Source organism: Xiphophorus hellerii, chromosome 20, assembly GCF_003331165.1.
Source record: "Xiphophorus hellerii strain 12219 chromosome 20, Xiphophorus_hellerii-4.1, whole genome shotgun sequence".
NCBI lineage: Eukaryota > Metazoa > Chordata > Actinopteri > Cyprinodontiformes > Poeciliidae > Xiphophorus > Xiphophorus hellerii.
In genome coordinates this window covers 28,889,950-28,917,623 of record NC_045691.1, presented here as the reverse complement: position 1 = coordinate 28,917,623, position 27,674 = coordinate 28,889,950, and the positions used below count along the sequence as shown (strand labels likewise).

At 39.7% G+C, this 27,674-nt stretch overlaps 1 protein-coding gene across 1 annotated transcript; it reads right to left on the bottom strand.

Annotated features, from left to right (window-relative positions):
* Positions 1 to 210: 210 nt before the first annotated feature.
* Positions 211 to 26,708, bottom strand: mst1rb (macrophage stimulating 1 receptor b). The gene is given in 23 exon segments (XM_032550025.1): positions 211 to 2,564; positions 4,033 to 4,169; positions 4,990 to 5,155; positions 5,249 to 5,358; positions 5,574 to 5,755; positions 5,857 to 5,937; positions 6,020 to 6,235; positions 6,909 to 6,998; positions 7,231 to 7,384; positions 8,575 to 8,673; positions 8,675 to 8,722; positions 9,462 to 9,575; positions 9,577 to 9,681; positions 9,794 to 9,893; positions 10,053 to 10,229; positions 11,508 to 11,644; positions 11,763 to 11,898; positions 12,926 to 13,086; positions 13,175 to 13,345; positions 14,199 to 14,321; positions 15,497 to 15,673; positions 19,902 to 21,206; positions 26,432 to 26,708. Coding segments are annotated over 22 exon segments (4,128 nt in total). The 5' UTR covers positions 21,105 to 21,206; positions 26,432 to 26,708; the 3' UTR covers positions 211 to 2,323.
* Between the last annotated feature and the right edge of the window lie 966 nt (positions 26,709 to 27,674).

Genomic DNA, 27,674 nt, shown 5'->3' with positions numbered 1-27,674 from the left:
CCCCACAAAATGACAGCTTGAGCTGTGCAGCTGGGAAGCAGCGAGTCGGTGCCAGGAGGTCCTTATTGATACATTAGTGACCTCTAGTGGAGAACTGGGAAATCTGTTCCTTGCTGTAGTGTAACACTAGGCACACAGATGCAGAAGAAATTAGGGTATGAGTGGCTAGTTTGTTGAAATTCTCAGAACTCAACAACACGACAGCCAACCTATAAACAAATAAATATTTTATTACACTATTTCAAGGACAGAAATATCAACAGACTAACTTGCTCATCTTTTATTTACACTGGAAAAACGGCAGAAAATGTAGGAATGCGTTTAACGTGACGCTATTGTAAAAGTGAACCACGTAGTGTTGAATAATGTTTTACTCGTCGTTGTGTGGAACAACTGACGCTACAGTCGTCATATTTACACGAATAACAGGAAAACAGCAAAGTTAAAAATATTTCCATGCTATTTGCTTAGCACTAACAAGTTTTGTAAAAAAAAAAAAAAAAACATGGCTAAGAGCGGCTAACCTTTAAAAAAGAAGCCATCAAGCTAACCATTAGCTAGCTAAGTGAGATGCAGTCTGACTAAAGGCCAGTGAGGTGCTACAAAGCTGTGCTAAAAAAAATGTTGGCAAACTAACATATTTTTCCTTTGTTGGCATATTGGCACTACATGCTGTAATGTGTTAAACTTGTACTGTATAACTATACTACAGTGCTGTTTAGCAACATTAAAAGAGTGCTAGCTAGCTAGTTAGACAGCCAGCTACTTAACGGGTGAGTAACAAACAGCAAAAGAAGTCAGAACATTTGTGTTTGGTTAATTACGTGTCTCCCTAAAGCTTATTGGTGATCATTTCTATATCATTGGAAAGCCTCTATGCCAATACTAAACAGTTTTTGGCAGAGGTTGTGTGTGATGGTGTGGGTGTGGGATTTTTTTGTTGTTTCAATTTCCAGAATAAAACAATAAAGGTAAATAGAGCATTAAATCATTAAATCAAGGCCTTCAAAAGTTCTTTATGTCTTTGAGTTAAAACAAAAGGAAGCATTTCCCTGAATTCATGTTCTAATTCCTCCATTGCCACTATATCAAACATTGTTAAGTTATAAATGCCTAACAGGTCCAACTCAATGAATTGTAAAATCAGACATTTTCATTTACTTCAGTAATTTAAATTCAAAGAGGAAACTCAGATATCCTTACATACAGAGTGATCGGTTTCAACCATTTAGTTCTAGGGTTGCACCAATTGCAGTTTTCTGATCGATCACCTACCTTTAGAAAGCCTGACCTGCCGATTCTGATTTTCGCCAATACCGATTTTTTTTTTTTTTTTTTTCTTTGTCTGAAAAGTTGCTGAATATGCTGGCAGAGGCAAACGGGACAGTGGCTGATTTTAGACATGATCTGTTTCACATGCAAGTACATTTTGGCTGATCTCCAAAATTTAAGGAAATTGGTGCGATTTACCAACCGGCTGATTTCTCTGGGCATACCCATTTCATTCTTTTCGTTTTGATAATTACTGCTCACAACTAATAAAAAATAACTAATTTAGTTTATTACAAAATTAAAATTTTACAAAAGACCAAAACAAAGAAAGTTTTTTTTAATACGGAAATATTGTGGCCTAAAAAAAAAAAAAAATTCAAGGTGAAGTGCTGACTTAACATTTCCCCAGCTGACAGTCAGTGACACACTCCACAGGCAGAGGAAGCAATAGAAGTTCAGCACAGAGCTGCGGTAAAGCAGATTCATGGGAAATTTAGTGGAAGGAAAATGTGTGGTAAAAGCCACTCCCACTAAAGTCCATGATTAAAACAGCTTGGGCTTCCTTAACACCTCCACATCCATTCTACACAGACTCAATGCAGTAATGGGTTTAAAAGGACGCACAAATACTTTCCAGCTTGCCGGCATTTCTTTGTTACAAATATGTTTTAGGTGTAAAACATGATCATCAAAATTAAGAGAAATAAGTGCTTGAAATATATACCAAGGAGTCAAATGAGTTTCAGTTTTTGTGTTGAATTATTTATATATATATATATATTTAATGGAGGTGCCGCTGTATGAAAAATACACAAAGGATGATACTTTGGCCCACAGAGGCAGTTTTGAGACGTGACTAATGTTCCTACGTTTTCAAACAGAAAAACTAACAGCTTTTGGTATTGTTCAGGTAACCTGCAGTCTCTTATTATCACATTCATGTCCTCAGACAGTAAGAAGGTACTTTGTTTTTCCTGCTTTGACATAAAACACACAAATGTGTCAGAGGAGAGTGGCTTGTTTGGTTTGTTTAGTTTGTTTGTTTCCTGCATCAGGAAGAGTCCGAGTCTGAGCCGGAGTCTTCAGACTCGTCTGTGGAGTCATACTCATCGGGGGAGTCTGTGAGAGCGGGGTACGGCCGCGGCTGGTCCAGGTTCACGTAGGCGACGTTCAGGCTGATGTAATGCTCTCCCTCCAGGCTTGACAGGATGGTGGAGACGGCCAAAACCAGAATGGCGAAGCTGGGCCTGAGCTCCGGATCAGGATCCCAGCACTGCAGCATGATGCGATATCTGGGGAAAAGCGAGGACAGAGTGTAGGTCAGGGGTGTCCAAACGTGTGGCCCGAGCGCTATTAGCAGCCAGAGGAGTGGCTTTGTCAGGCCCCTGACTGCAGTTCAGGAGTAGTCAGGGCAACACGGTGCATCCCACCAGCCCCGTTTAGTCCGCTTCAGTCGGACTCCAGCTCGTTTGTCTAGAACACGTGTGTCAAATTCGAGGCCCGTGGGCCAAATCTGGCCCACCATAGCTTTTTATGTGGTCCTCTAGATTCCAGACTAAACAATAAGTTAGTCTTAAATATTGTGTTATCAAACAAATCAATGCAGTTTTTATCTATTTGCTGCCAAATTATTCACACAAAATCAACAAATCCCTGCACCTTTTTGCGCTAATACGTAATTGGGAGTTTAGTGCAGATTTTTCTCAAAAATGGACAAAAACGGTCTTACTAAACAGCTGCCTCAGTCTTAATTCACATCAGATTATAGTCCATATAGCGAGTAATAAAAAGTGGCTTTTACCATCATAAATAAGTGCAGATATGGCAAATATTTCCAGATGAGTACCACAAACACTTTGATTTTTATTGCAAAAAATCACAAAAAGAATCACGAGGGACTGAAGAGATGTTCAATAAACCATTTAATTTTAAGAATTCATTGATATTTTAACGGCTTGTGAACAGGTTCTGGCACAACCGGCCCTTTAAAAGCCTTCAGCGTCTTGATTTGGCCCAAAACGAAAATGAGTTTGACGGCCCTGGTCTACAAAGTCCGGTTTGTTTGGGGATCTGTGAATGTGCAATTGAACTCAAATGCGAACCAAAAAAGCAAACTCTAGTCTGGATAAGAACTTAGGTCTGGGTTTAATAAAGGGAATCCTGGCGCGGTTGGAATTCATGTAAATGCTAGCGCTCCAAAAGCTGGAAGCTAACTGTAGCGCATGGCATTCTGGGCCTGTGTTTAGCTGCTTGTGACAAACTACAACCTGGATTAATTACTTTCCTCCAACAGCGGGTCTGTACTTGTGACTCATTAGTCATGAATTTATTAAGGGATTTGTGTAATTTTGTGAGAATGCTTTTTGACGGAGTGTGCGACAAAACCTCGGTGGAAAATACACGTGAAACGATTGGCTGGTTAGCATTGCCTCTCAAAACGGTCGTTATGGCTGCTAGGAAAAAAGTTTAGTGCAAAAAAAAAGTATCATTAAACCTGCTAAAACAAAGAAGTGTGTCACTGAGTTTGTTTTCAAAGTGCGTCGTACACATTAACTCCCCAACAACATTTCATAAGCATGTTAGAACAAGAGTAGTGGACAATTTACCACTACTGGGTTACCATTTGAACTGCTTGTTTCCGCTGGTTGGACTTTGTGTCCAGATCTCCTGCGCTACGCTTGCACGGGGGGGGGGGCTACTTTATTTCCTATTGGGAATCCACAGTGCTAGCGGCTAATTGCTATCATTCGTGTTACTCACAGTGGGTCAGGGCAGTACTGTGGCTGGGGAAGCCTCCTGCCTTTCAGTAAGTAATGCGTTATGTCATAAGGGTCCACCTCTGGGTAGGGGCTCGCTCCTCTGGTCAGCATTTCCCACATCAGAACACCAAAGGACCACTGCAGGAAAGAACACGGGGGAGCAGCCAGTAAGACACATGCAGAGTCCCACATAGAGGTCCTTGCAGAAGTATCCACACACAGTTCATGAAATGTTTTCAGTGGAATTCATTGCGACCTAATGTGACAAAATAGCACATAGATTTAAGATGCAAGTAAAAGGGCACTTGGTTTTATTTATTTATTTTTTCTTAGAAATTAAAATAGGAGAAATAGGAAAAGATGGACATAAATACATAAATATTTTTTGTTCCACTTCGCAAACATGGATATCTCTGTGGTGGTTTATCACATATTATTATCCCAAAAATAAACACTGCAGTGTGTGATTGTTACTGAGGATGATATATTGGCACTAACATCGACATCGGCGGAAATTCAGAATTTTTTAACAAAAAAAAAAGCGATATTAACAACCAATATTTATCTCCATCTTGTTATCCTTTGTTTCTGGAGATTGTTTTGTCATGTGGTTTTTGTTTGGTCATGTGATGCTGATAATGATGCAGCAAAGGATTGTGGAGAGTTTAACTGTAGCACAAAAACATTGTCAGTGGTGTGGGTATTTTTTTTCAAGATGCCGAAAGGATAGTGAAATATGTATGTTATCGGTAAGTATTGGTTAATAACAATGAAGTTAATATGGGATATCGATATCAGCCCAAATTTTCATATCGATGCACTCCTAATAGTAACAACACAAATGTTAACTGGTTATGAATACTTTTGTAAGATATGTCAGATCTAGAATAGACATCAATAAGCAAACATATTTAACTCTTCTGCCAGCATCGGTATCGTCCTCTTTAATCCCACGTACCACGTCTGACTTGGTGGTGAATTTCTGCGTCTGCAAACTCTCGATGGCCATCCATTTGACGGGCAGCTTAGCCTTCTTGTGATCCTGTACGCTGTAGTATTCCTTATCGAAAACGTCTCTGGCCATGCCAAAGTCCGCCACCTTCACCGTGTACGACTCATCCAACCTGAAGGCGGAACAGTGAGCTCATCATCTCTTGAGTCGCTGATTTTAACAAGAGGTCAAAATCTAATAGTGCTGACTGATGTTCGTTTCCTACATGCAGTTGCGCGCAGCGAGATCTCTGTGGACAAACTTCTTGGTTGCCAAATACTCCATCCCCTTGGCGACCTGCAGCCCAAATCCGATGAGATCCTTTACGGTCGGGTTCTAAAAATAAAAATAATAAAAATTCAACAAAAGAAATATGTTACCCATTAGGTAGTTAGCAGATAGCTTTATGAAAACAGACCAGTTCAATCAAATAATGCATTTCCATATTTTGAATGTTTATTAATTTTATCTGTACTGTTCTTTGTCGCAGCAGTTGCTGTGGTTGTTTTTTTTAATGCTTTATAATTAAAGTAATAGCAGTACGATCACACCCTCTTCTCGCAGCGTATGAAGTGCCGTAGGTCTCCGTGTTTCATATACGGAAGCACCACCAGGGGGAGCCCTTCCTGCGGCAGGAAGATGCCCAGCAGAGACAGGACGTTGGTGTGGTGGAAACCCTTCATTATGATGCCCTCTTTCAGGAACTGCTCCACCTCTTCCACATCCGTTATTCCTGGAGAGTGGATAGATTAAAAAAACATAAAACATTATAGATGCTTAGACAATTTGTTCCACTGGATTGACTTTCTAGTTCTCTTGTTAAATCGACATTACTATTCAAAGACTTGACAGCGCAGTGAGTTTCTCTGTTGTTGGAGTCTGATAAGTAACCATGGTAGACAGTTCCAAAATGACCTGCGGGCAAAACCGCAAACAGAATGAGAAATGTTGACTTTTTGTACCCCTTTGACGTTCATTTTGATGTGGTTCTTCTCACCCTTCCCGATGATGCGGTGGTGCTGCACTATCAGCATCTCAGCAGGAATGAGAACGTCCTTCACCTCCTCCAGCAGCTCAGGTCTGAAGCTGGAGATGGAGATCTTCTCTGTCTGCATGAGTGGGGTGAGGGTCGGATCTCTGTTGCAGGCGGAGTAGGCCAGGCCCCGAAACACCACCGGCCCAATCAAAGGGGTCGGGGGGCTCAGGGAAACGACTGGGGGAAGCACAGATACGGAGGAGTGTTACTGCTGTATCACTGCGGTTTTGATGTGTAGCTTATTACTGCAAAATTATTAAAACCCCTTCAACTTTTACACATTTTCTCACGTCAGCAACCATGTGTCAATGCACTACAATGTGTGTCAAGCTGAAGGTCTGGGGACCAAATTGCTTTTTATGTGGCCCTCTAGACTCTAGAGAGCGTTCACTTCAAAAAGACAAAATCTTACCAAGTATTTTTGGTCTAGTTTCTAGTGGACGATATCTTGGTACACTTGAAATAAGACAAAACTAACTTACAAGTAAGTTTTTAGCAAGAAATAAGAGTTTGTTTAAGTCAATATTTTCCTAATATTGATGCAAAAAGAACTAGTTCCATTGGCAGGTCATTTCACTTATAACTTGGGAAAAAGGTCTTGTTATAAATAAAATAATCTGCCAGTGGTACTAGTAATTCTTTTCATCAATATTAAGGAATTATTTAGTTAAAACCAGCTTGTAGTAATACAGCTTTTTTCTTGTGATGTTATGACTTTATATGTGTAATTTTATTTTATTTTGTATTTTCTTGTTGTGGCCTTAATACTCCATCGCACAGTAAAGTATGTTAGTCACATTAAAAAATGTGCAAAGGTCCAAGGGGTGTGAATGACGTTTTCTAGAATTACCTCTCCTGTAGTCTCCCGTGGGAGACATTTCCACAGTGTTGGTCACAGAGCGAGTGGCAGAGTGGGACAAACGGGCTTCTATCATTGAGGCTGAAAGACAAAGCTTTTGTTGTTGTTTTGTTTTTAATCATCAACCCCCTCGACCCCCAAAAAGTAAAGCGCATGGACATCCGGTCAAAAACTTGCGTTGTTCTAGTTGAAAGACTTTTGTTACCCATTCAAGACTCCAATCCAGTTTTATAAACAACTCTGATCAAGGTCCACACAAGAAAGAGAGAGATAGAGAGGGAGAAAGAGAGAGAGAGAAAGAGAGAGGACCTACCTTTCTTTTTCTTTCTCAAATGTTTCATCACAACAAAGGCCAGCACGGCCCCGGCCACCAGAGCAGCCAGGATTCCCAGAACTACTCCCACCATGTAGTGATTGTTGACCCTCACCACCGTGCCAACATTATGAACCTGGCCGTTGATGGAGATCTGGAGCACAGAGACACACACACACACCACACCCCACACGCACACATGCACACACACTGCAAGTGTTATTAGTTTTGCACATATCTCCTTTTTGATGCTAAGCACTACCTTGCAGTCCTCCAAGTGTTTAAAACAAAGCTGTGTTTCCTGAAGCCTAAATGCTTGACCTGAAAAATTAGAAGTTTTTTTTAATGTAATTTGTTTTTGCATTTAGAGGGGAGAAAATATCAGTCATGGTTGTCATGGTACTTTCAAAAGAAAGTACGCTCTCAGTCAGTTCTAGGGCTTAAAAAAAAAAAAATCAAAGATCAAAAGCCTAGTGTAAAACACTTGGGTGAATTTTCTACTGAGATATAATGAACATCTAAATCAATAAAACTCTGGCAGGACTTGATTAACATTTTTTATTGAGTTAATTGCAGGGTCTACAATTAATTAATCGCAATTAATCAAAAACTACCTCTATTGACAAAATGAGCAACATTTTCAGTTCTACAACTCTTTTTGCTGCTGAATTATTGAATAAACAGACATGTGAGCTTAATAACAAAGATATTCATTGTTTTTATATGTTGTTTAGATTATTCAACCATCATATTGGTGCAAAGTGGTATGATACCAATTCATCTATCAAGTGTTTCAGGAACTCCTGATCATTCATGGACCTTCTTTAGAAATGTGGACTATGGATGATGCTGACATTAGCGTTGGGGACGTCTGTGCTGCTGCAACGTGTTTAGCACTGAGATGCTATTTTAGGGTTGAATATGTTTGCTAGTAGGTCAGGTCCTTTTTGCACAAATTGCAAGTGACTAATAGTCTTGTCCAGCACATAGTTTTTTGAAGCAAAAATTAACCCCCAGTGGGCCAAGAGGAGCAGCTTTTTCATATACAGCTGTTGCTTGCAGACGTACGATAAATTTAGGGGCATAAAAGAAACATGTGAATTCAAAGATTCCAGCTGGAACCTTTTGGCTACAGTCTGACTAGCTCTGAACTTCAACAAAATCTATTTTATGACTGAAAAATCCAGCTAAATATTTCATCAGCCACTGTCCTCTTGTTCCCTGTCGCGCTTAAATCTGAGTCAAAGGTCAACTAACAGAGTGTTCAATAAGTGCCTGAGCAGATCGCCTTCACAACATGATCCTGGAGGGCAACCTTTTCCATAAAAACACAACCTGACCAACCTTCACTGGAAGTCCCTCGCTGGGAATGGTGATGTTTTTAGGGATCCTGCAGGTTATCTCATTATCCAGGACTTTGGCATCGCAGTCGACATCGGCCACCTGTCATGATGATGGTCATGCAGGAGCTCACCAGGTTCAGTTTCTTATGCTAAAAACAACAAGTCCAACTGAAGAACATTTTAAAAGACATTATATACTCACCGGCCACTTCAGTAGATATACAAGTTCAACTGCTCGATAACACGAGTAGGGAAGTAGCAAATCACATGGCAGCAATCGGATACCCCTGGGCATTTAGATATGATAAAGACTTCTGTCTGAAGGTCAAACTGGGCATTAGAATGGGGAAGAAAGAGGATTTAAGTGACTTTGAATGTTTCAGAAACTCCACCATCTTTCAGAATTATAGAGAACGGTCTGAAAATGAGACAATATGCAGAGACTGGATCCCTTCAATGGAAGAAATCCCAGACACAGCAGTTTAATGGGATTAGAATCCAGCGGAATTGCATATGAGGGCAATCGCCATGTTAGCAAAGAACTGAAGGCTGTAAGGAAAGGTATGATTTTCCTTGCAAAAATTGGACAATAACCGAGTAGAAAAATGTCGCCTGGTCCAACAAGTCTCAATTTCAGCTGCCATTTTTTCACAGGGCCGGGTCAGAAAGACGGTGTAATGGAGTGGAAGATGCTGTTTTGGTGAAACTCTTAGCAGCAGCAGCTAAACATTTAAACACCACAGCCTGTTCCTACTGATATTCATCCCTTTGTGACGACAATGTACCCATGTTCTGATGGACACCTCCAGCGGACAAAAATACAAACCCACACCCCAGTACTAGTGAGGTGTACCTAATCAAGTGGCCGCTAAGGAGCTAATCACTTACATGAAGGGACACTTCGTCAAACCCAGGATACAAACTGAGCACATGTCCCTCTGTTTCAAAAGGAATGGGTTCTCCGTAGGGGTGATAGGAGAACTCTTTGTTCCAAAGGCCCTGGGGCGCCGTCCATGTCAAACGACAGCAGGCCCTCCTCGCTCTCATCCCTCTGGAACGCCGGAGTGACGCATTCCATCTGAGTGGGCAGGGACTTCCCAATGCACTCCTGGAGCCAAACACCGTGGCGTTACTTTAGGTCTCAGTACATGGTAAAAATTAATAACCCAAAAAGATTTTTTAGGGTCACATGCCCCTTAACAAACACAGTCAAAATGTACCGTTGTTACTGCTCTGAGGTGGCTCTCGTTGGGCTTAAAGCGGATTACGGTGCGGTAAACCGAGTCGAGGTTCTCCCCTTCGATCACGATCTTTGAACCTCTACGTTCAGAGAGAAGAACAAAGGCGTTTGCGTTTTCATTCCTAGATTGTCAAGTCCTGTTAAATTCGACATCTTCCATGGTTTGACGTCCTTTTACGTTCCAGATAAAATTAGACACAAGCGCCGGCTGCTTGGGCTGAGGTGTCTGTGTGGCCAACCTGTGAAAGCTGCAGGCGGGCAGCACGGCCGTGATCTTCGGAGTTTCCTTGTAGTAAAACACCTTTGTGGTGTGGACTGGAGATTTGTCGATGAAAACGCTCAGCGGGACATCCCTCACCTCCGAGATGGCCTGGGACAAGCAGATGATGGACGAAACATTGGCTACTGATTTGGACCTGAAGAAACAAAAATGTGAATTCAACTGAAATGCTCTCCACATTTGACCCCAGTTTCCCCATTAGGTGAAGATTACAGTAAAATGAGCTGAATTATTCCTCTGCCTCAGTCAACAGATTCCTAACTAGAGCAATCACAGCAATAAAAATGTCTGAGCAAATATCATGTCTTTTAATCATCCAACAATTCAAGGCCTTAAAGGGATAGTTTAGACATTCATAAATGAGGCTCTGCCTGAAGGTTATAAGCAGCTAATATCTTTTCAGCAGTAGATAACTCTTGGTGTCTTAGTATAAATCCAGGCTGAGGCTGGTTATAGGGGCCAAGACCAAAACATGCTTTTTATAGTCTTTAAACAACTCGCAACTTTAAAAATTCAAAGGGGATTTATGAAAAATACCTGAAAACGACTGTCACGTTTGCATTGGGTGGGTATGTACATAGAAATTGATGATTATTTACTACGAAAATGGACGTGCGCCACCAATAATCTTCCTGAGTGAAATATATACTGAGATGGAAACATGTAAAGCATCTCCAGTCAGAGTAACTATCCACATACATATTCTGTTCTTGGTACGCGTTTCACACTGGAAGGTCACTTGATGGTGTACTACACACAGGTTCCGCTCTGACTCTAGATTTTCTGTGGGAATAGCAGGGCTAATGCAAACATGGAAATGGTTCGAAGGTCATTAAAACAGCATTTCAACAAATCAGTGTGCAGCTTTTGACACTGGAGTTGTTTTAAGATGCTAGACATCTGCCTTCTCAGATTAGCTGTTAGCTTTAGCCTCTGGGACCAAATAATCTGGATGAACAGTAAATGAAGACTTGAAAAGAGTTTGCATAAGTTAAAATAAAATGTTCAATGCAAACCTGGAAATGGTTTAAAGGTCCTTAAAACCGAATTTCAACAAATCAGTGTTCAGATTTTGGCCCTTTAGTTTTTGTAGATGCTAGCAGTCGGCCTTCTCAGATTAGCTGTTAGCTTGAGCCTCTGGGACCAAATAATCTGGATGAATAGCAAGTGAAGCCATAAAAAGAGTTATTGAAATTTCCAGTAACTTGTTCAACGCATGCGTGAAAATTGTTTGAAGGTCATTAAGAAAGCATTTGCACACACCAGTGTGTGGTTCTTGTCACTGGAGTTGCTATAAGATGGTACAGGCTTGTTTGGTTTTGGTCCCAGTGGGGAGAGACATAACCTTAAGCCTTTGGAACCAACTTATTTCAATGTTTTTTGACATTTAAGAATATCAAAATCCATTGTTCACCTTCTCATATGGCAGGGTACTTCATTCAGAGTGACTCTTCTGTTTTTTCCAGCATCTAAGTGGAACCCAGTGATCGTGATGAGTGTTCCTCCGACACGCGGTCCGTAGTTAGGCTGGATTTCTGTGATGTTTGGAACCTACAGGGAAGGTGACTCTCTGTTTTGGTTAAAAGGTTACTTAAAACAATTTTATTTACATTTTAGTCACTATGAACATGTAATTTTCCAGGTCTGACAGAAGGATGAATATAGTTACCACAAACGTGAACCCTGGTACTTCAGCCTTGCCATCAATAGAGTAGCGGCCCTCCACCCTGCCCTCGTGCACGTCCACTGTAATGTTGACCGGCTTGAACAGCTCGGAGGTCCCAGAGCGAATCTTACATACTAAACTGACAGAAGCAAACGACAGACAAACATCAGCAAGTCATCAGCAAACAACTTGCATCTGATTTTAGCTACAATTTCCTGTTTTAAAAAGAAATTGGGTAAAGTTTTTCTATACACAGAAACATTACATTTTTTGTGAGTACAATGTAATTGTACAACATTTTAGGGGGTGGCAAATTAACAAAATAAACTATGATAATGGTCAAGATTAAAAAATAAAATTGTAAGCTGCCATGTTGATTTTTTAGGTAACCCTATGAGCATGATCAAGGGCAATAATGTGGGCAAAGTAGTGTACAGCATCCTTGTAGTGTCAGTCCTTTGTACATGTTTTGAACAGAAAAACACAAAACTGTTATGTTTTTTACAATAACAAGTGGAGTGGGAATCGGATTACAGGTGTAACTTTTAGGGAGAAGGGGCGGACATGTTTGGCAATATAGCTGTGGAGTTAAGGACAGCTTTTTTGGAAAGTTATCGAAACTTATAAAAATTCCTAGTACAATCATACTTCAATGTGTACCTACTCAATTCAAACATCCTCTGAAAACCTTTGTAGTTCATAAATTGTAATTCTTCAACAGCTTCCAATAATTTCTTTTTGTCATATTTACTCGTTGATGCCTAAATTAGTTTTACTTTTTCATGTTGCTGCTTCAGAGCTCTTCATACTCAGCAGATATGTTTGCCATGTCTCTTTAATGACCATCCTTTCAGTGACAGTTGGCACAATTGCTCCATTTTCTCACAATCTGCCAAGTTTCTCTTTATGTATGACATTAACATGCATTGTCCTAATTTAAATAAATAGGGAATAAAATTTTTTTATTTGACTGAGTAAGAGTAAAAGTGAGAGGCATGCTGGAGACATGAGAGCCTGCAACCCTACGAGAACCAACAAAGGTTTCTTTTTTTCTGTCTAGAGAAAATTTTAGTTAAATGTTTTGTATTCTTCTAGAGAATACAAAACTATTAACTATTGACTATTAAACAGAGAACGACAACAGTTAACCCTTCAGGTTCACTCACTGCGTGTTGTTGCTTTTGAGTGGAATCACAGTGCAGGCGGTCTGTCCCAGTCGGACCTGGTGGGTCTTGGAGGTGATAGCAGGTCGAAGCGGCGACTGAAACTCCCATCCGCACACCGTAAGCTCCGTTTGTCCATCAGGGGGAGCAGTCCTTGGAAAAAACTGAATAAGTAGAAGGAGAAATTGATGACCTCAATATACAACGTCAACACCTTAGTTTTAAAAAGAGACATCGCAGCGCAAACCTCACCCCACTGATACCAGGCGGACAGGATTCATTCCTCCAGCGGCTGTGGCACTCGCTCTTCCACGAACACACTCCAGAGCACCAACCGCAGCCCATGAACTTCGGGGCCGTCAGGCACGTGACGCAGGTCATGAAGTGCTGGCAGCCGGGCCCCCTCTGGGGCACCTGAATCATCTGAACAGAGAAATCAGTCGACTCGTTCAAAGACCGCTTCATTCTGCAACAGTTCATTCCAAACACAGCTTTTCTATTTTAGGTTGTCTAAAAATAATAGAATAGAATAGATACACAGCAAATAGACTCACACAAAGATAGAATAAAGTACCTACAAAAAGCTGAATAAAGAACAAAAATACTGTACAGTAAGGGAAACATTTCAAAAGTCATGTAATTATAAAAAACACTACTACAACTTATAATAATGAGAGTAAGGACGTGGTTGCATGTTTTTCTTAACTTGCAATCAGACTGAAATAATTTTGCAACCATGATCCCCAAGAATTGACGTTCTGATTACTATCTGTGTGAAACGTTCTGTTTTAAACACAACATTTGAACTTAACTGAGCTAGTTAAATTTACATTTTTAACTACTTTAGTTAAATTCAAATGCATTACTTAGTCATAGACAAGAAGAGGAAGAGAAAATGAAATGTCAACAAAATAGTTTTCTAAAAGGAAGCTCTTAAATGTTGATAGCCAGCGCTCCTGCATAGTTATGGTAGAAAAGCCTTGAAAAGGACCAACATGTTTTCAGGATTCCATTAATATTATAACAAAGCCTTTCTGTTGTTAACAGTGCTAAGTTTGACAAATGTAGTAACTGATCTGGTATTTAACATCCATCTACATCCAGACTCTGTTTTGTCAAAACATTAAGGCATGGACTGTAATAAAACCTTACAGGAATGTCTTTAAACCGCTGGAGAAAAGTTTTAGTCCTTCTACCTGAGAGCTCAACTAAAAAAGGGACAGTAATATAAACTAATTACAATATTTGACCAGAGAAACGGGTCGTTTTACCATACCTTGTCTCCAACTACAAATAGCAGATACTCCGAGGAGTAAACAGCAGCAATAGAAGACACCCTCTGATTCTCGACCAAGGAGTAGTTGGCAAACATGTCTGGGCTGGATCTTGTCAACACAAGCTGCAAACACAGACATAGCATAGCATGTGCTAAGAAATTATATATATATTATATATATACTGTATATAAGGGTGAATGGGTGAATATATTGATCATCCATCCATCCATCACTGGTACCTATTACTGGGCGAGAAACAGGTCACCAGCAAGAATACTGTTGATCATCTCTACTTCTATGCTGCACTAAACTTGTTTTAAACACTGTTTAAGATTTATTAAATTTTATTCTACTTGTGAAAACACAAGAACCAAGTATTTTAATTTTTTTTTTCACATTAGATAAAGATAAAAAGCACAACATAAGGTCTAATTAATCATAAGGATGCACCAATCCACTTTTTTTCCACTTTCGATACCGATGCTGATATCCGAGGTTTTGTATCGGATCGTATCGGCCGCTACATTATTTTGTATTGATATGATCCGATACAAAATAATGGCCCTGAATTGACTTAAGATGTTTCATTTTTTAAAAACAAAGACATAAATGTACTGAATTACACATTTAATTGATAACTCTGCACCAGCACAGCACACTTTAATAAACTGATAGCTTTACAAGCTTGGGCAAAAATGTAAAAACAACATAACTTTAATTTGTTCTGTCAGTGCAATTAGGAAGAAAATAATAAAGAAACTGACAAAAATAATAGGTTGACTCTCTTGGCCAAACATATAAAAAAAATAAGCTGCAACAAACCAAACAAATGATTCAGAATTATATTTAAAATTGCAATTAGCAATTTTAAATATAATGTAAAGTAAATTTAAAAAAGCATGACATCACTCATAGAATTATACTGAATAGATCTGCCCTTATCAATCGGACACATCGTCACTGAAACCCAATCTAGAATTTTATTCAATATCTGGACTGATAGTGATATTAATGTCGAATCAGTGCATCTCTAGTCAATAGTATACTGGATTATTCTAAACTAATGATTACAGACTCTTTTAAAGACAGTTTGTGAAGCCGTTACTCTATTTGTGGAAAAAATCCTAGCTTGGTTTTCCCAAATCTAGTGCTAAAATCTCATCTCTTCTTGTTCTTATGAATTCACAATGTATTGCACCATCTCAGGAGGCGAATGTACTGTAACCCAACACAACCTTGCAATTTGCAAAGCATTGTTATTTAGTTGGGTTTTATTTTTTGCAACAACGCGACATACCTGAAGCAGACGTCCAGTTGAGGTGCCAATGTGAGCAACGGTTTTGTTCTCTATGGTCGTCACCAGGAGAGAGGTGAGCAGGACGTTGGTCATCTTCCTGTTGAAGAGGTCCACTCTGTAGTACGGCTTTGACACCATGGTGGGATGGTCGTTGCACGTGGCGTTGTTCTCCATGCTCTGACGCCACCAGCAGGGGGAGCACACAGAGAGGAAACAGTGACCAGAAGTAGAAAGTAGGCAGTCTTTAAGTTCTAACATTGAAATGCTGACAATGTCTGCAAACTACAAAAACAGTTGAAGTCTTTGAAGTTCAACTGTCAACCCCGCTACTGAAAGAACGAGTCTGTTTTTACTGGAGTTGCTGCTTTCAGGGTCAGATATTACCGAACATCATTTAATATCTAGACAAACAAGCCCATCTGCTACTAAAAACTGCCTGTTAATACTTACAGGCACCTTTTTATAGGCAACTTAACGTCAAATCAGCAATAATTTTTATGTTAGCTTGACGAAAACAATACAAGCCTGACAACTGGGCATGTCAGGTTCAAAGCCAGCGTCATAAAAATGATGTATTGTCCACCTTCAAGATTTGATCTTTAGAAGCTGATATGTGTCTAGGCTCAGATGGAGACGTGGGGAAAGGTGTGCTCGTCACCACGACGACCATGAGAAAAAGACCCGGCACACCAGATGCGCAAGGTGATAATGTGATTTAGTAAGAAGCCGTGATCAGATGATGCATCGTCGACAGAGAGATCGCCTTGCAGATAGCAACAGAGCACAAGTTAGATCTAAGCTTGACTAAAAGCAGCTCATTAAATGAACAAATGTTTGTTACAAAAGAGGGTCAAAGTTAATGATATGGTATGAACTTTGGTTTTAGTAATCTCCATAGAGAATTACATTCCAGTATTCTGATTACCTTATTGCGATTGATCAGGGGATTAATGGGAGTATGTGGGTTTCTTTTGGGAAGTGGTTTGTTTGTTTCCTCTATGTACACTGGTTGCTGTGGGAACACTGGCATGCAAAGAACACAATAAAGAGACTTCAGCGATGGATGTTCTCACATCAGGAGAACCTCTTAGGCTCTTTAGCATTTGTGTTTCTGTCCAGTCCTTGTGGCCATCGCTGATAACACATATCTGAAAGTATGTGCTTAAAAAGTTAGGAAGAGTGGATCACAACATGTCCAAAGACAAAGTGTCAAAAACACTCTACAGCAGATTAAATTACAATGCACCGCTCTTTAGATGATCATTGACTGTATTTCTAGTGTTTATGCTAGTTTAATTCTGCTGTCGGTGTTGTTTTTTATATAGCTAAAGCGGGATTGATGGAGGCTATGTTAGAACTGGTTCTTTGATAGAATTTCTGCTATGTGTAAATGCGACAGTGATACAGCTCATACATTCAGTTTATGAGTTTATGTTCAATAGGTCTAAGTTAAGCGACTTAGCAAATACACAAAAGGTTCCTCCTTAATCAGTGGCCCAAAACAAAAATGTAATTACTTTGTGAGGACTAAAACTAACTCTGGACACAATCGAGTTTTTAATTAAGGATGGACATTTATTGTAGAGCTTTGGAGAAAAATGTCCTTATTATGTTAAGAATATTTTATTTATTGTAAAAACGATACAATTATTTCCTTTTGCTTAGTCATATAAAATGTAAATAAAACACATTTACATTTTACATGTAATATAAAATGTTTTTCAGTTGTAACATGACAAAAATAAAGTAAGGGGCGTGAATACTTTTGCTAGGACCTGTCCAGTTGTAAATCTGTTTGGCAGAGAAAGAGTGAATGATTTTTCATAGAGAAAATAAGACAGTCATTTCAGTCTGTAATATTTTCTACACTTATTGGTGGTTTGGACTTTAGAGTGCATTAAAGAGTGTTGGAAAACACACGTGGCTGGGTAAGAAACACTTAGAGCAGAGGAAGCCTGGGGAAAGGAGTTTTCATTCTAATATTAATAAAAGACAGAATACCAGAAACATTACAAACACCGTTTAATTGTAACATAAATGCATAACTTCAAAACGGACCATTACGAACAATTATTGATCAAGTACTAAATATTAGTTGTGAAGTTACTATGGATGTTTTGTTTAAATCACTAACTAAAATGAAATAACATCCCAACTATTAACTATTGTTGCAAAGGTTTCAGCTATAAAATTTCCCATGAATTCTCCAAGACAACTGTTTACATGGGATTTAATGGAAAAGGTCGTCTCACCACAATGCCCACATTGCCAGTCCTCCTCCCTACTGGTAGCACTGGTGCCAAAGCAGAGAAAGCATGTATGCTATGGGAAATATGCATGGGAATTGGGAAAATAAGCAGCCTTTTTGTGAGCTTTCCCCTGGAGAATTAACACACCATATGCTGTGAGATGATAATATCCTAAAAAAAAGTGCAATTTTCTGTACATCACTCAACTGTTTCATAAAACAATAGTAATAATAACAGTGTGCAAGCAGTGAGACTTTTTCATGACATTTTTTTAACCAAAAAGAAATGTGTAGCCCAGACTTCCTCTTCTCCTGCGCTCTAGAAAACTAGAGATAAATAAAATAGATAAGACAGACAGACAGACAACTTCACTATAAATTTAACTGTTATGAAAAATTTCTTACGATGAAAAGAGTTTGGATTTATCGTTGTCTTTATAAATTCCAAGTAATGATGTTAAAATACAACAAAAACTGTGTGCAGTTTAGTGACATTAATCACACTTTTTTATGTAACTGGCATCCCGAGGAACCCAATTATAGGAATGTTTTGTGTTTGTGGTACTATGAATGATGTTGCCTACTTTATCATCATTTTCATCGTCATCACAATAGTACCACCAAATATCGTCAGTCCATAATGCCTAGAAATGGTGTTTGCTATGTCCCACTTGGGCTACCGTAGTAACATAATGGTGCGACATGTTGTTTCTACACTTCTTCACAAATGCAAATTATGTCACCCTGGATTAAAATAACCAACTTTTCCATCTTAATTGTTTCTGGATTTGTTCTTAAACAATTTGTTTTGATAGACTTTTCTCAAACATGGTGCTTGAAAGGAATTGCTATTGTTTTTATTTGCTTTGTTTTCTTTCATGAGGCATATTAAGATGATTTTTCTACAGCTATGCTGCACCTGCCTTAGCAGGTAAAGAGTTACAGTAATTCTTATAGTTTTTTTCAGTCAGAAATACTTTTTTGGCTAAAATAATCATATATCAAAATTTTTAGTTGCTCCACTCATTTCAACCAGTCAAAAACTGTTAAAACACAAAGATACTTTAAAAATTCACATGCGGTGATGATTCTTTATCAAGCTACTGTACCTGAACAGTAATTAAGGAAATATGTATTCCTGTAAATACAATCTTATCGATTATATGACCTCATTCTCATCTTATCATGTTCTCTCTTTCCAGCACAATTCAGATCAGTCACACACACACTCCACTCCTCTGCCGACCAGACTCTGTCTTTACATAATAATACAGTCATGAGTCCCAAATCAATTCTAATGAATGAGGCAAACATTGCATCACATATATGCATGCAATTTAGTGTCTGAGTTATGAATGCAAATTATGTTCAAATCTGCTTTTTCATTAAGAATAATTTTATGCAATAACATTTGTTATCTTTTTCAGAACCTGTGATGAAGTGCTCCAAATTACTTATACAATTACATTTCCTGTTTTCCTTATTGTCATGTGAAAAAACTGGCGACCTCCTCAGGGCGTGACCTGCTTCTTGAACAATGACAGCAAACACACACACACACACACACACAACAATGCAAGAATACTTAGGTATAGACAATGAATGGATGAATCTTCCCTATCAGATTTTTATGACTTTATGTCAAAAGAAAAATTGTATGAAAGGTATAAACAACAGTTAATGCTGAATTTCAAAATCAGTCAAACTGCAAGTCCTTTTATTTTGAAGAAACACAATCATCTTTGAAATGGTTTCATGAACACCTGTTAGTAATAATTACACATTTCCCACTCCCTCACTGGAAAGTGAATAAAAACTAAATATTTCTAAATATTCCAATTTGCCAAATTGTATTAAAAAAAAATTCTAAATCTGCATTTATATTTTCTTATCAAGTCTAAATAGCAAAAATATCCCAAGGCACTTGACCAATTACAGATGGAGGCACAATGTAACGAGTGATTAAGAGAGACAGTTGAATTTCCCCTAATTGCCAAAGTTAAAGGTTGTTGATGAGAACTGAGTTCCGGACAACAAGTCTAAGTCAAGCTACCATCTCTGCTGTCCATAAGTAGAACTGCGGACCTTTCCGTTACATCAAGTATCACGTCAATGAGGTGGATTTGTTCTGTTGTTGTTGTGAACCGACAGACTCACCTCGTGTGGACAGCTTTCGCATGGCTGGAAGTGGCAAAGCCCTCTGGAGAGTTGCTCTGGCCCAGACTGACAGCAATCATCAACGCCGTCAACGATTGCCTTGTTCACACTGTCCATAGGAAAGGCGCACAGAGCCGAGTCGTTCTCCGTGACCCCATTGTCATCAGTCACAGCAAACACCCCATAGAGGATGTCGTCCTCCTCCTCCGCCCCCAGTTCCTCCGCCAGCTCCCTGCCCGCCTTGCCGAAGTACGCCGCCTGGACCACGTTGTACACGACGTCCTTGTAGGGCTCGCGAACGTTCCTCCTCCTGCGCTTAGGCTCAAAGCGACACTCCAGGATCAGTTCACGATACCTCTTCACCTCCCACTCGCTCCGGGGCAGACGTCCCAGACGAGTCTGAAATGGAGATGACTCCTGATCTGGGCTCTCTCTTTGGACCGAGAGGAAGTAGACAAACTCCTGAGTGAAGAAGCTGTAGACATAGTCAATATGGTAAGTCCTCCGGAGGGTAGGCAGGACAGTAAGGCCTCGCACATCACTATAGAAACCATCCTCTGTGGCCAGTGGTCTGCGAACTGATATCGACTTCCTTCCATAACGTTGGGTAACGCTATCATTGATGGAGGCAGCAACAAAAAAGTAGACTGCCTGACCCTCCTCTACCATTGAGACTTTGGTACCCAGAGGGCTCGCCACGCAGTCTGGACAATAAGCAGCAGAGTTTGCGCTCTTCCTGAACAAACACTTAGAGCGAGAAGGTAGTCCTCCGTTTGAGTTCAGCTCGTGAAAATAGCAAACACCATACTGAGAGCTTCCACAGGAATATAAATACATAAAAGGAGTGTCCAGCAACAACACTTGATTGTCCGTGTCCTCCAGAAAGTTGTAATCCTTATCGATATCGCATAAGTTGCATATGCGACACTCTGGGCTTCCAACCGGCCCAGTGCGGAGCTCCCAGGCCTTTTCCAGACTCCTGTTGACAGCTTCGATGACATTCCGTGAGGCCACGTAGACTTCCTGGTAAATTGAGTTGTTCACTATGTTCTGGATGGGTCCCTGTGCCTGAAAGAAGGGCATGGTGTAAACAACGGAGAAGTTGAGCGGGCTGGGGGTCTGTGAGGGACAGTTGGCCAAGGCGAAGGCCAGCAGAGTCTGGAGCCGGATGCATGTCCCCCACACTGTGGTCCAGTGGACCATCGCCACTCCCAGGTTCGGAGGGGGAACAATTCACAGATGATGTAGGACTACCTCCACGCCTGGTGATATAACAAAAACATCCTTAGCACCAGCTAATGACACCTAGAAGGACAAGAAGAAAAAAATGTAGTTCAATTGTTAAAGGCATCAGTTTAATTTAAGAAATATGACATAATTCTGTTCCTGTAGCCCTGGTTTAGTAATTCTTGCAGCTTATTTTTTACACATCACCTGGCAGGTGTCAGGTGTTCCACAATTTTTTAAAGATTGATCAGAGATTTGAAGTGGGAGTGGCTACTATACCAACAAAAGCAGCAGTCGGCGGTCTCCATGAGGACTTTCCTAGAGCTCTGAACTGGAGTTGTAAAGTATGAAATATCCTGACCAGTTTTTGCTGCCTCAAGTAAACAATCAAATTTCTTTGTAATTGCACACGATGCACTGGCCTGTACTCAAGGTGGCAAGAACAAGAACAATTGTTTTGTGCTTTTTTTTTGTATTAGGAAAGAATTGTTTTTTTCCTCTGTTCATCTGCAGTTTATTCCAAGTTGACATTGCTGGCCATCCTGCAAGATAAACAGAAGCTAAATCGCTGTTCTAGTCTGTGAAGATAAAAGTTATAGTCCTAGAACTTATGATCATATTATTCATATTCATTTCTTCATTCTATTACAAATGGGACCATAGGTATCATCACTCTGGTGGAGACTGATGATAAAAGCATCTGTAGTCATAAAGAAAACAATTTCCTGTGGCTCACCGCAAACACTTAGAAATGTTTATGTATTCCAACAGGGAGCTTCTCCAAACACGACTAAATCTGTTTCTATTGTGACATCCTGAAAACACTCATCTATGAGTGCTTTGCAAAAGTATCCATACCCCTTTGGAAATTCCACATTTTGGCAGATTATGACAAACTTTAAAGCATGCCCCTGGAATTTTATATGACAGTCCAGCATGAAGGAGTGCATAAATGATAAGTGGAAGAAAAATAATGCGTGGTTTTCAAGCAGATTATTTCTCTTATAACAGGGAACATGTCTTGTTATAAGTGAAATAATCTGCCAGTGGAACTAGAAGCTTTTTAAAATCAATATTAAGAAATTATTGACTTAAAACAAGCTCCCCTAACTTGTAAGTTAGTTTTGTCTTATTTCAAGTGTACTTAGATATTTGCACTAGAAACTAGGGGGAAAAAATACTTGGTAAGATTTTGTGTTTTTGCAGTGTGTTCAGTTTGACTGATCTTGTTTTGAAGAGAAGAATTTCAATATCTAGATGTGCGAAACTCTTAAAAACATAACCAAAAAAAAAAATGCAACTATAATTGTAGTAAAAGATGCTTCTGGAAAATATTGACCACACTCAGCAGGTCTTTGCTTCGTAATTCTGCACTGCTCTGTGTTTCCCCGTGTCTATTTTTGTCAGTCCAAATATGGAAATTCTCCAAATTAGTCGCTTTATGCAGGAGAGCAGAGAACAGGTTAGTCACCGCTGCTGAACTCGAATCCAAATGTTTCCGTTGGCTCTCTCTGACCCATCTCTGCACAACAACCAACCACGACCCTTCCCTTCATTCTGCACAGACGTTCTCACGTGGATCATTAACTCGACACATTACAGTAGAGTTGCATTCAAGAACCCCCGGCCTCTCTAGTTTGCATTCCTGTCACAACCTCTACGTGCCTCGCGGAGGGGAAAGATGTGCGTGAACTCACGGCAAGGAGACACAGTGTACCTCCTGAAAACTCCCAGGCGGTGAAGAAAGTACTTTTCCGCTCGTGTCACTGAAGGTAATCAGCTCAGAGCGTTTTGTTTAGAAGTAAACAAACTTTATTCAGACCAGAAAAAGGAGATTTTACTCCAGCAAAAAACCCCCAAAACACTCGTTCTCTACTAAGCAGCCGAACGGAACATTTTGCAGAACAAGAACGTCCTTGCATCAATAATTCATAGGATGCCGCTTATGTCATGTTACATTTTAACGTTTTCATCTCCATGTGAACCTGAGGTTAAAGTGTGAGGACATGGGCGTACATAGTAATGGCACTGATTGACTTTCTTTCTGACTCACGGTGAATAAAGCGGGGGAAAATGGTTGCAAACCGGTTTCAGCTCATTGTGCTATTTACAGCGCGGCTCCGCAGATGTTTTTTTTGTTTGTTTGGTCTTTTCTTAGACCATTATATTTCCTCGCTCCAAAGATCGGTCTCAAGGACGTGACCCGTCCGTAGATCGAGAACGAACCGTCCACCGCGATATTCCGCAGCTTCTCCCGATAAATGGCACTCAGGCGGGCGAGGAAACAAAAAAGGGAGGACGACGCCGTCACCAATCGAAGCAGAGAATTCCACTGGGATTAACAGAGATGAGTTGTGATTGAAACCGCGTCACGTTCACATCGTACCCAGAAGTCTCACTGAGTCACAGGCAGAAATTGAGTTCCTGCTCATTACAGAACCTGCCTGTCGATTTTCACCGTTTTATTCCATTCTACAAAAGGCCTGTTGCAATAAGCAATAAATCAATTAATCACGTGAAAAAATAAAAATAAACTCAATCATTTCCATTTGCACGATTTATTGTTTTTTCTCTTTTCTCTCTTTCTACCAAAAATTGGATGACAAAAATCTTCAGTCTGGTGCTTTGGTCTCAACTAGACCTTTTTTTAAGGACAGTTTTCAGAGACCTCATAATTCATTTCATTTGTCATTTCTGTTATCTTGATTATTTACTTTGGATATTTAAAATGTATTCAAGTTCCAGTGTTAAATGTTCATTAGATTTGAAAGTTTATTGATCTTTATATTACCTGAAAATGGTCTCAACACACCAATATTATCATTTATCGCAATAACTTCTGGTACAATTTATCATCCAGCAAAATTAGTCATAGTGTCGGGCCTATTCCATAAATCAATTCAAGATTAACACCAAAATTCAGATCAAGACACAAAGTTCTTCTGTTGAAAATATCTAAAATTAGGCGTCATTAGTGTTACTCTGCCTTGTTTGTATCACGGGTTAAGTCAGATATTGAAATTTACTTTATAAAAAGACACGTTTCTCACTATTAAGAATACAAAAGTTATTTTTAAAAGCTGATTTCCCAGTTAATAAAAGTTATTTTTTGTTTAACTATCATCAAACTGAAAGGTTTACTCACATTCCTTTTACTATTTGCTACAATTGTCTTTCAATTGTATGACTTGGGTCAGATGTTTCGGGTTTCCTGCACAAGGTCATCACATGGTTTGCTGGAATGTTGGCCCATTCCTCCTAACATAACTGGTGTAACTGGTCTGTAAACTGCGTCAATCACACAAATCCCCTCTGGCGCTGAAATTAAAGTTTTATCATGATTTGTCTTTATTATTCCACTTTATAACTAATTGAATTGAGTTCTGAGGATTATGGTCCATTTGGAAGATCCATTTGTTCCGAAGCTTTGCCTTCATGATTGATGCCGTGAGATGTTGCCTCGACAATTCCATATAGATGTGCACTTCACATCTATTTTGCGAAGTGCACTAATCTCTCTTAAAGCAAAACAGGCCCGCAACATGATGCTGCCACCACCGTGCTTCACTGTAGGGATGGTGTTCTCAGGATAGCAAGCTAGCCACTCCAAATCAGGAGTCTACGACCTCACTAAAGCTGAATAAAACTGGTTTGGGGCCACAAATGTTACATGGCCCTTTGAAAAATGACAACATAATTTTTGTTGCATATCTACTGTAGAAAATGTGATGTCATTTTTAAAGAATGGCCATTTTATTTCTATTTCTAGGTTTTAAAATAAAGAAAGAGTTGAAAGTTTGGCAAGAAAAAAAAAGGATACATTTCTCCTATGGGATGTTAACATTTGATGAAATTTATGTGGAAAAGTGCATTTGAACAACATCACTGGTACTTTTATTGTCACTGTGTGGTGGAAATTCAGTGTAATTGTTCCTTTAAAATACAGAGAAACAGCAGAAGACCTGCATTTGTTATTGAATTTATATTTAAAAACATTAATTGTTCCTTTCTCATTATTAACCACAGTTATTAAGAGCCATTATGGAAAGTCCAAACGGCCACTTGCGGTTCTGTAAATCCCAGCTCCAAATGGGACATTATGCTGGCCAAACAGCTGCAGTGTTGATCACTGTAATCTCTTATACTAATAGCTTTGTCGCTTAAAGAATAACGGATTCTTCCTCTATGAATAACATTCACATATGGAAATTGTGCCGAAGGTTGAGCTAGATCAATATTTCTCTTCTTCATATATTGTCATGATGAAGCAGTGTGTTTGAGATATTGCATTACACAACATCCACAGGTCGTCCTCCGTTTTCCTCGAATGTTGTTAATGAACTTATCAGAAGCTTACAAAGCTGAGCCATCCTCATCTGAGCTTCCCCACATTGCCTAAAGGCATAATGACTTTTAGTGTAAATAAACTTATGAGTTGAAAAAAAAAAACAAACAACAACAAACAAAAAAAAACTCAATAAAAAACTTAATGACCGGTTATCCTAAAAGATCTAAAACAGGAAAGGTTTAGTGTGATTTCAAGGGCCTGTGAGGGAAAATGCGTTTCTACAGAATGAACTTCAATATTTGGTTTCCTTGTGATAAAGTGTAAGAAAGTTAAGATTCATAAACTGTTTTCCAACTTTCTGCTGAGCTCAGCACTCAGAAAGATATCTACACCTATCGGCAAAGAACAATTAGATGAAAATTTGGAAAATATTTTTGTTTGCCCCAATGTTGTTTTTAATAACATAAGGACCGATTTTAACTCTTTTTTTTTTTTTTTTACTTCTGAATGCATACCACACAGACACTAGTATTTTCCCTCAAGATTACCATAACATGTTGCAAACTGTTAGAAATTAAACAGGGCTTTAAACTAAATTGTCTTATTCTCGTGGTCGCCACTGTTTCTTAATCCAACAATCTACCTTGAGCACACTTGAGCCACGCCAACGGATCCTGGCTGCAGTCCACAGACAGGATGCAAACATCTGAGCCAACTTGAAATAATAAACCAGGGCAACACCTTATTCTGGGAATTTATTGTGAGTCAGTGATGTTTGAGGTATGCTGCTGCTGCTGCTTAACCCACTCAATTGCTATCGAATTGATGCAGAGAGATAACAGTAGAATAAAGAATAAGTAGAAAACACAGAGCCAAACAACGCGTTTCATCTCTGTAATATGTTTACAGCAAAATAAAGAGTTTTAATTTCTTATTTTGGTATTAAATTGTTGTACAACACGAATATGTTTGACATTACGAATTAGCTTAGTTTATTTCATTTTTTAAAGCGTACCTCCAACAACTTTAGATCCTCCGTCCCTGGCCGAGAGCGCGCGCGGGGTTCTCATCGGGTCGGGAGGAAAATCACCGCTCGCGTGGGTTGTTGCTTCTCACGTCAAAACTTCAAAAACCAGCAAACCTTCATGTGTAAACTCCTGGTGTCGATGGAAAGCTCCTCCGGCTCGCACTCCTCCCCTCCTCTCTGTTCCCCCCCGGACTGACACCGACTGCGAATCCGAACCTGGATTTATCCTCCTTCCGCCGTCTGCGCGCGAGATCCAGGGGCGCCGCCACGGGGTGGGCCGGAAGAGGGGCCACTGTGTTAAATGACATATATTTGTTAATGTAGCAAATATTACAGACATGTTTCAGTTAATGTACTGTACAGTGTATATGCACTCAGCTTGTTGCTTCTGCATGAATTATGACATTAATGCAGCACGACTGTAAACAGCCTGAGGCTTTGCAGAGGCATTAAGGAAGACTAACCTTCAGTTTGTTGTTGGTTCATTTCTCTCCTTTTTAGGTCAGACAAGTTAAACCAGACATAAATGTCGCAGCATTTAAGCCAGGTATTTTTCCATCCATCCATCCATTTTCTGTACACCCTTGTCCCGTAGAGGGGTCGGGCGGTGCTGGTGCCTACCTCCAGCTAACAAGTTTAAAGCAAATTACAAAACTGTTTAAAAGAAATGACATGGATTAATAAAACCACGTCATTGCGTTTGACAATGTGGCAAGCTCTGGAGTAAAATGAAATCAGAAACCTTGCTAAAGCTCACTGGGAAAAAAGCATGTGGTGCATTAGCATTTATTGAAGTTCGACTCTCCACTCCTGGTACCTTGATTATTTATTTTCCTATTGAAGTGCTGATCACATGTTTTTATGTGAAAAGGGACTTTGGACATCTCAGTCCTGGTGGAATCCATCCAAGGTTGTCTCTGGTTTTGGAATGGCTTAACCCAATGTAACCAGTAGTACCCATACCTCTGATGTACCCCTGCTAAACTCTCAAAATGGGATTTGTTTCCCAATCCACTCAAGGATGCTATTTCTGTACTTTTCCCCCCTTTACCACACTTTTTCCTTCCACTAAACTTGCCATTAACATGCTTGGATGCCATCAACTCAGCTGTCTTCCCCATGACTGTGCGCGCCATGACGTAATATTTGTGCTAAAAGTATTTTCTACTAGTCTAAAAATAAGTCACTTTTCCACAAAAGCTGAATTTAGGGTTTTCATCTGTGGCAACCA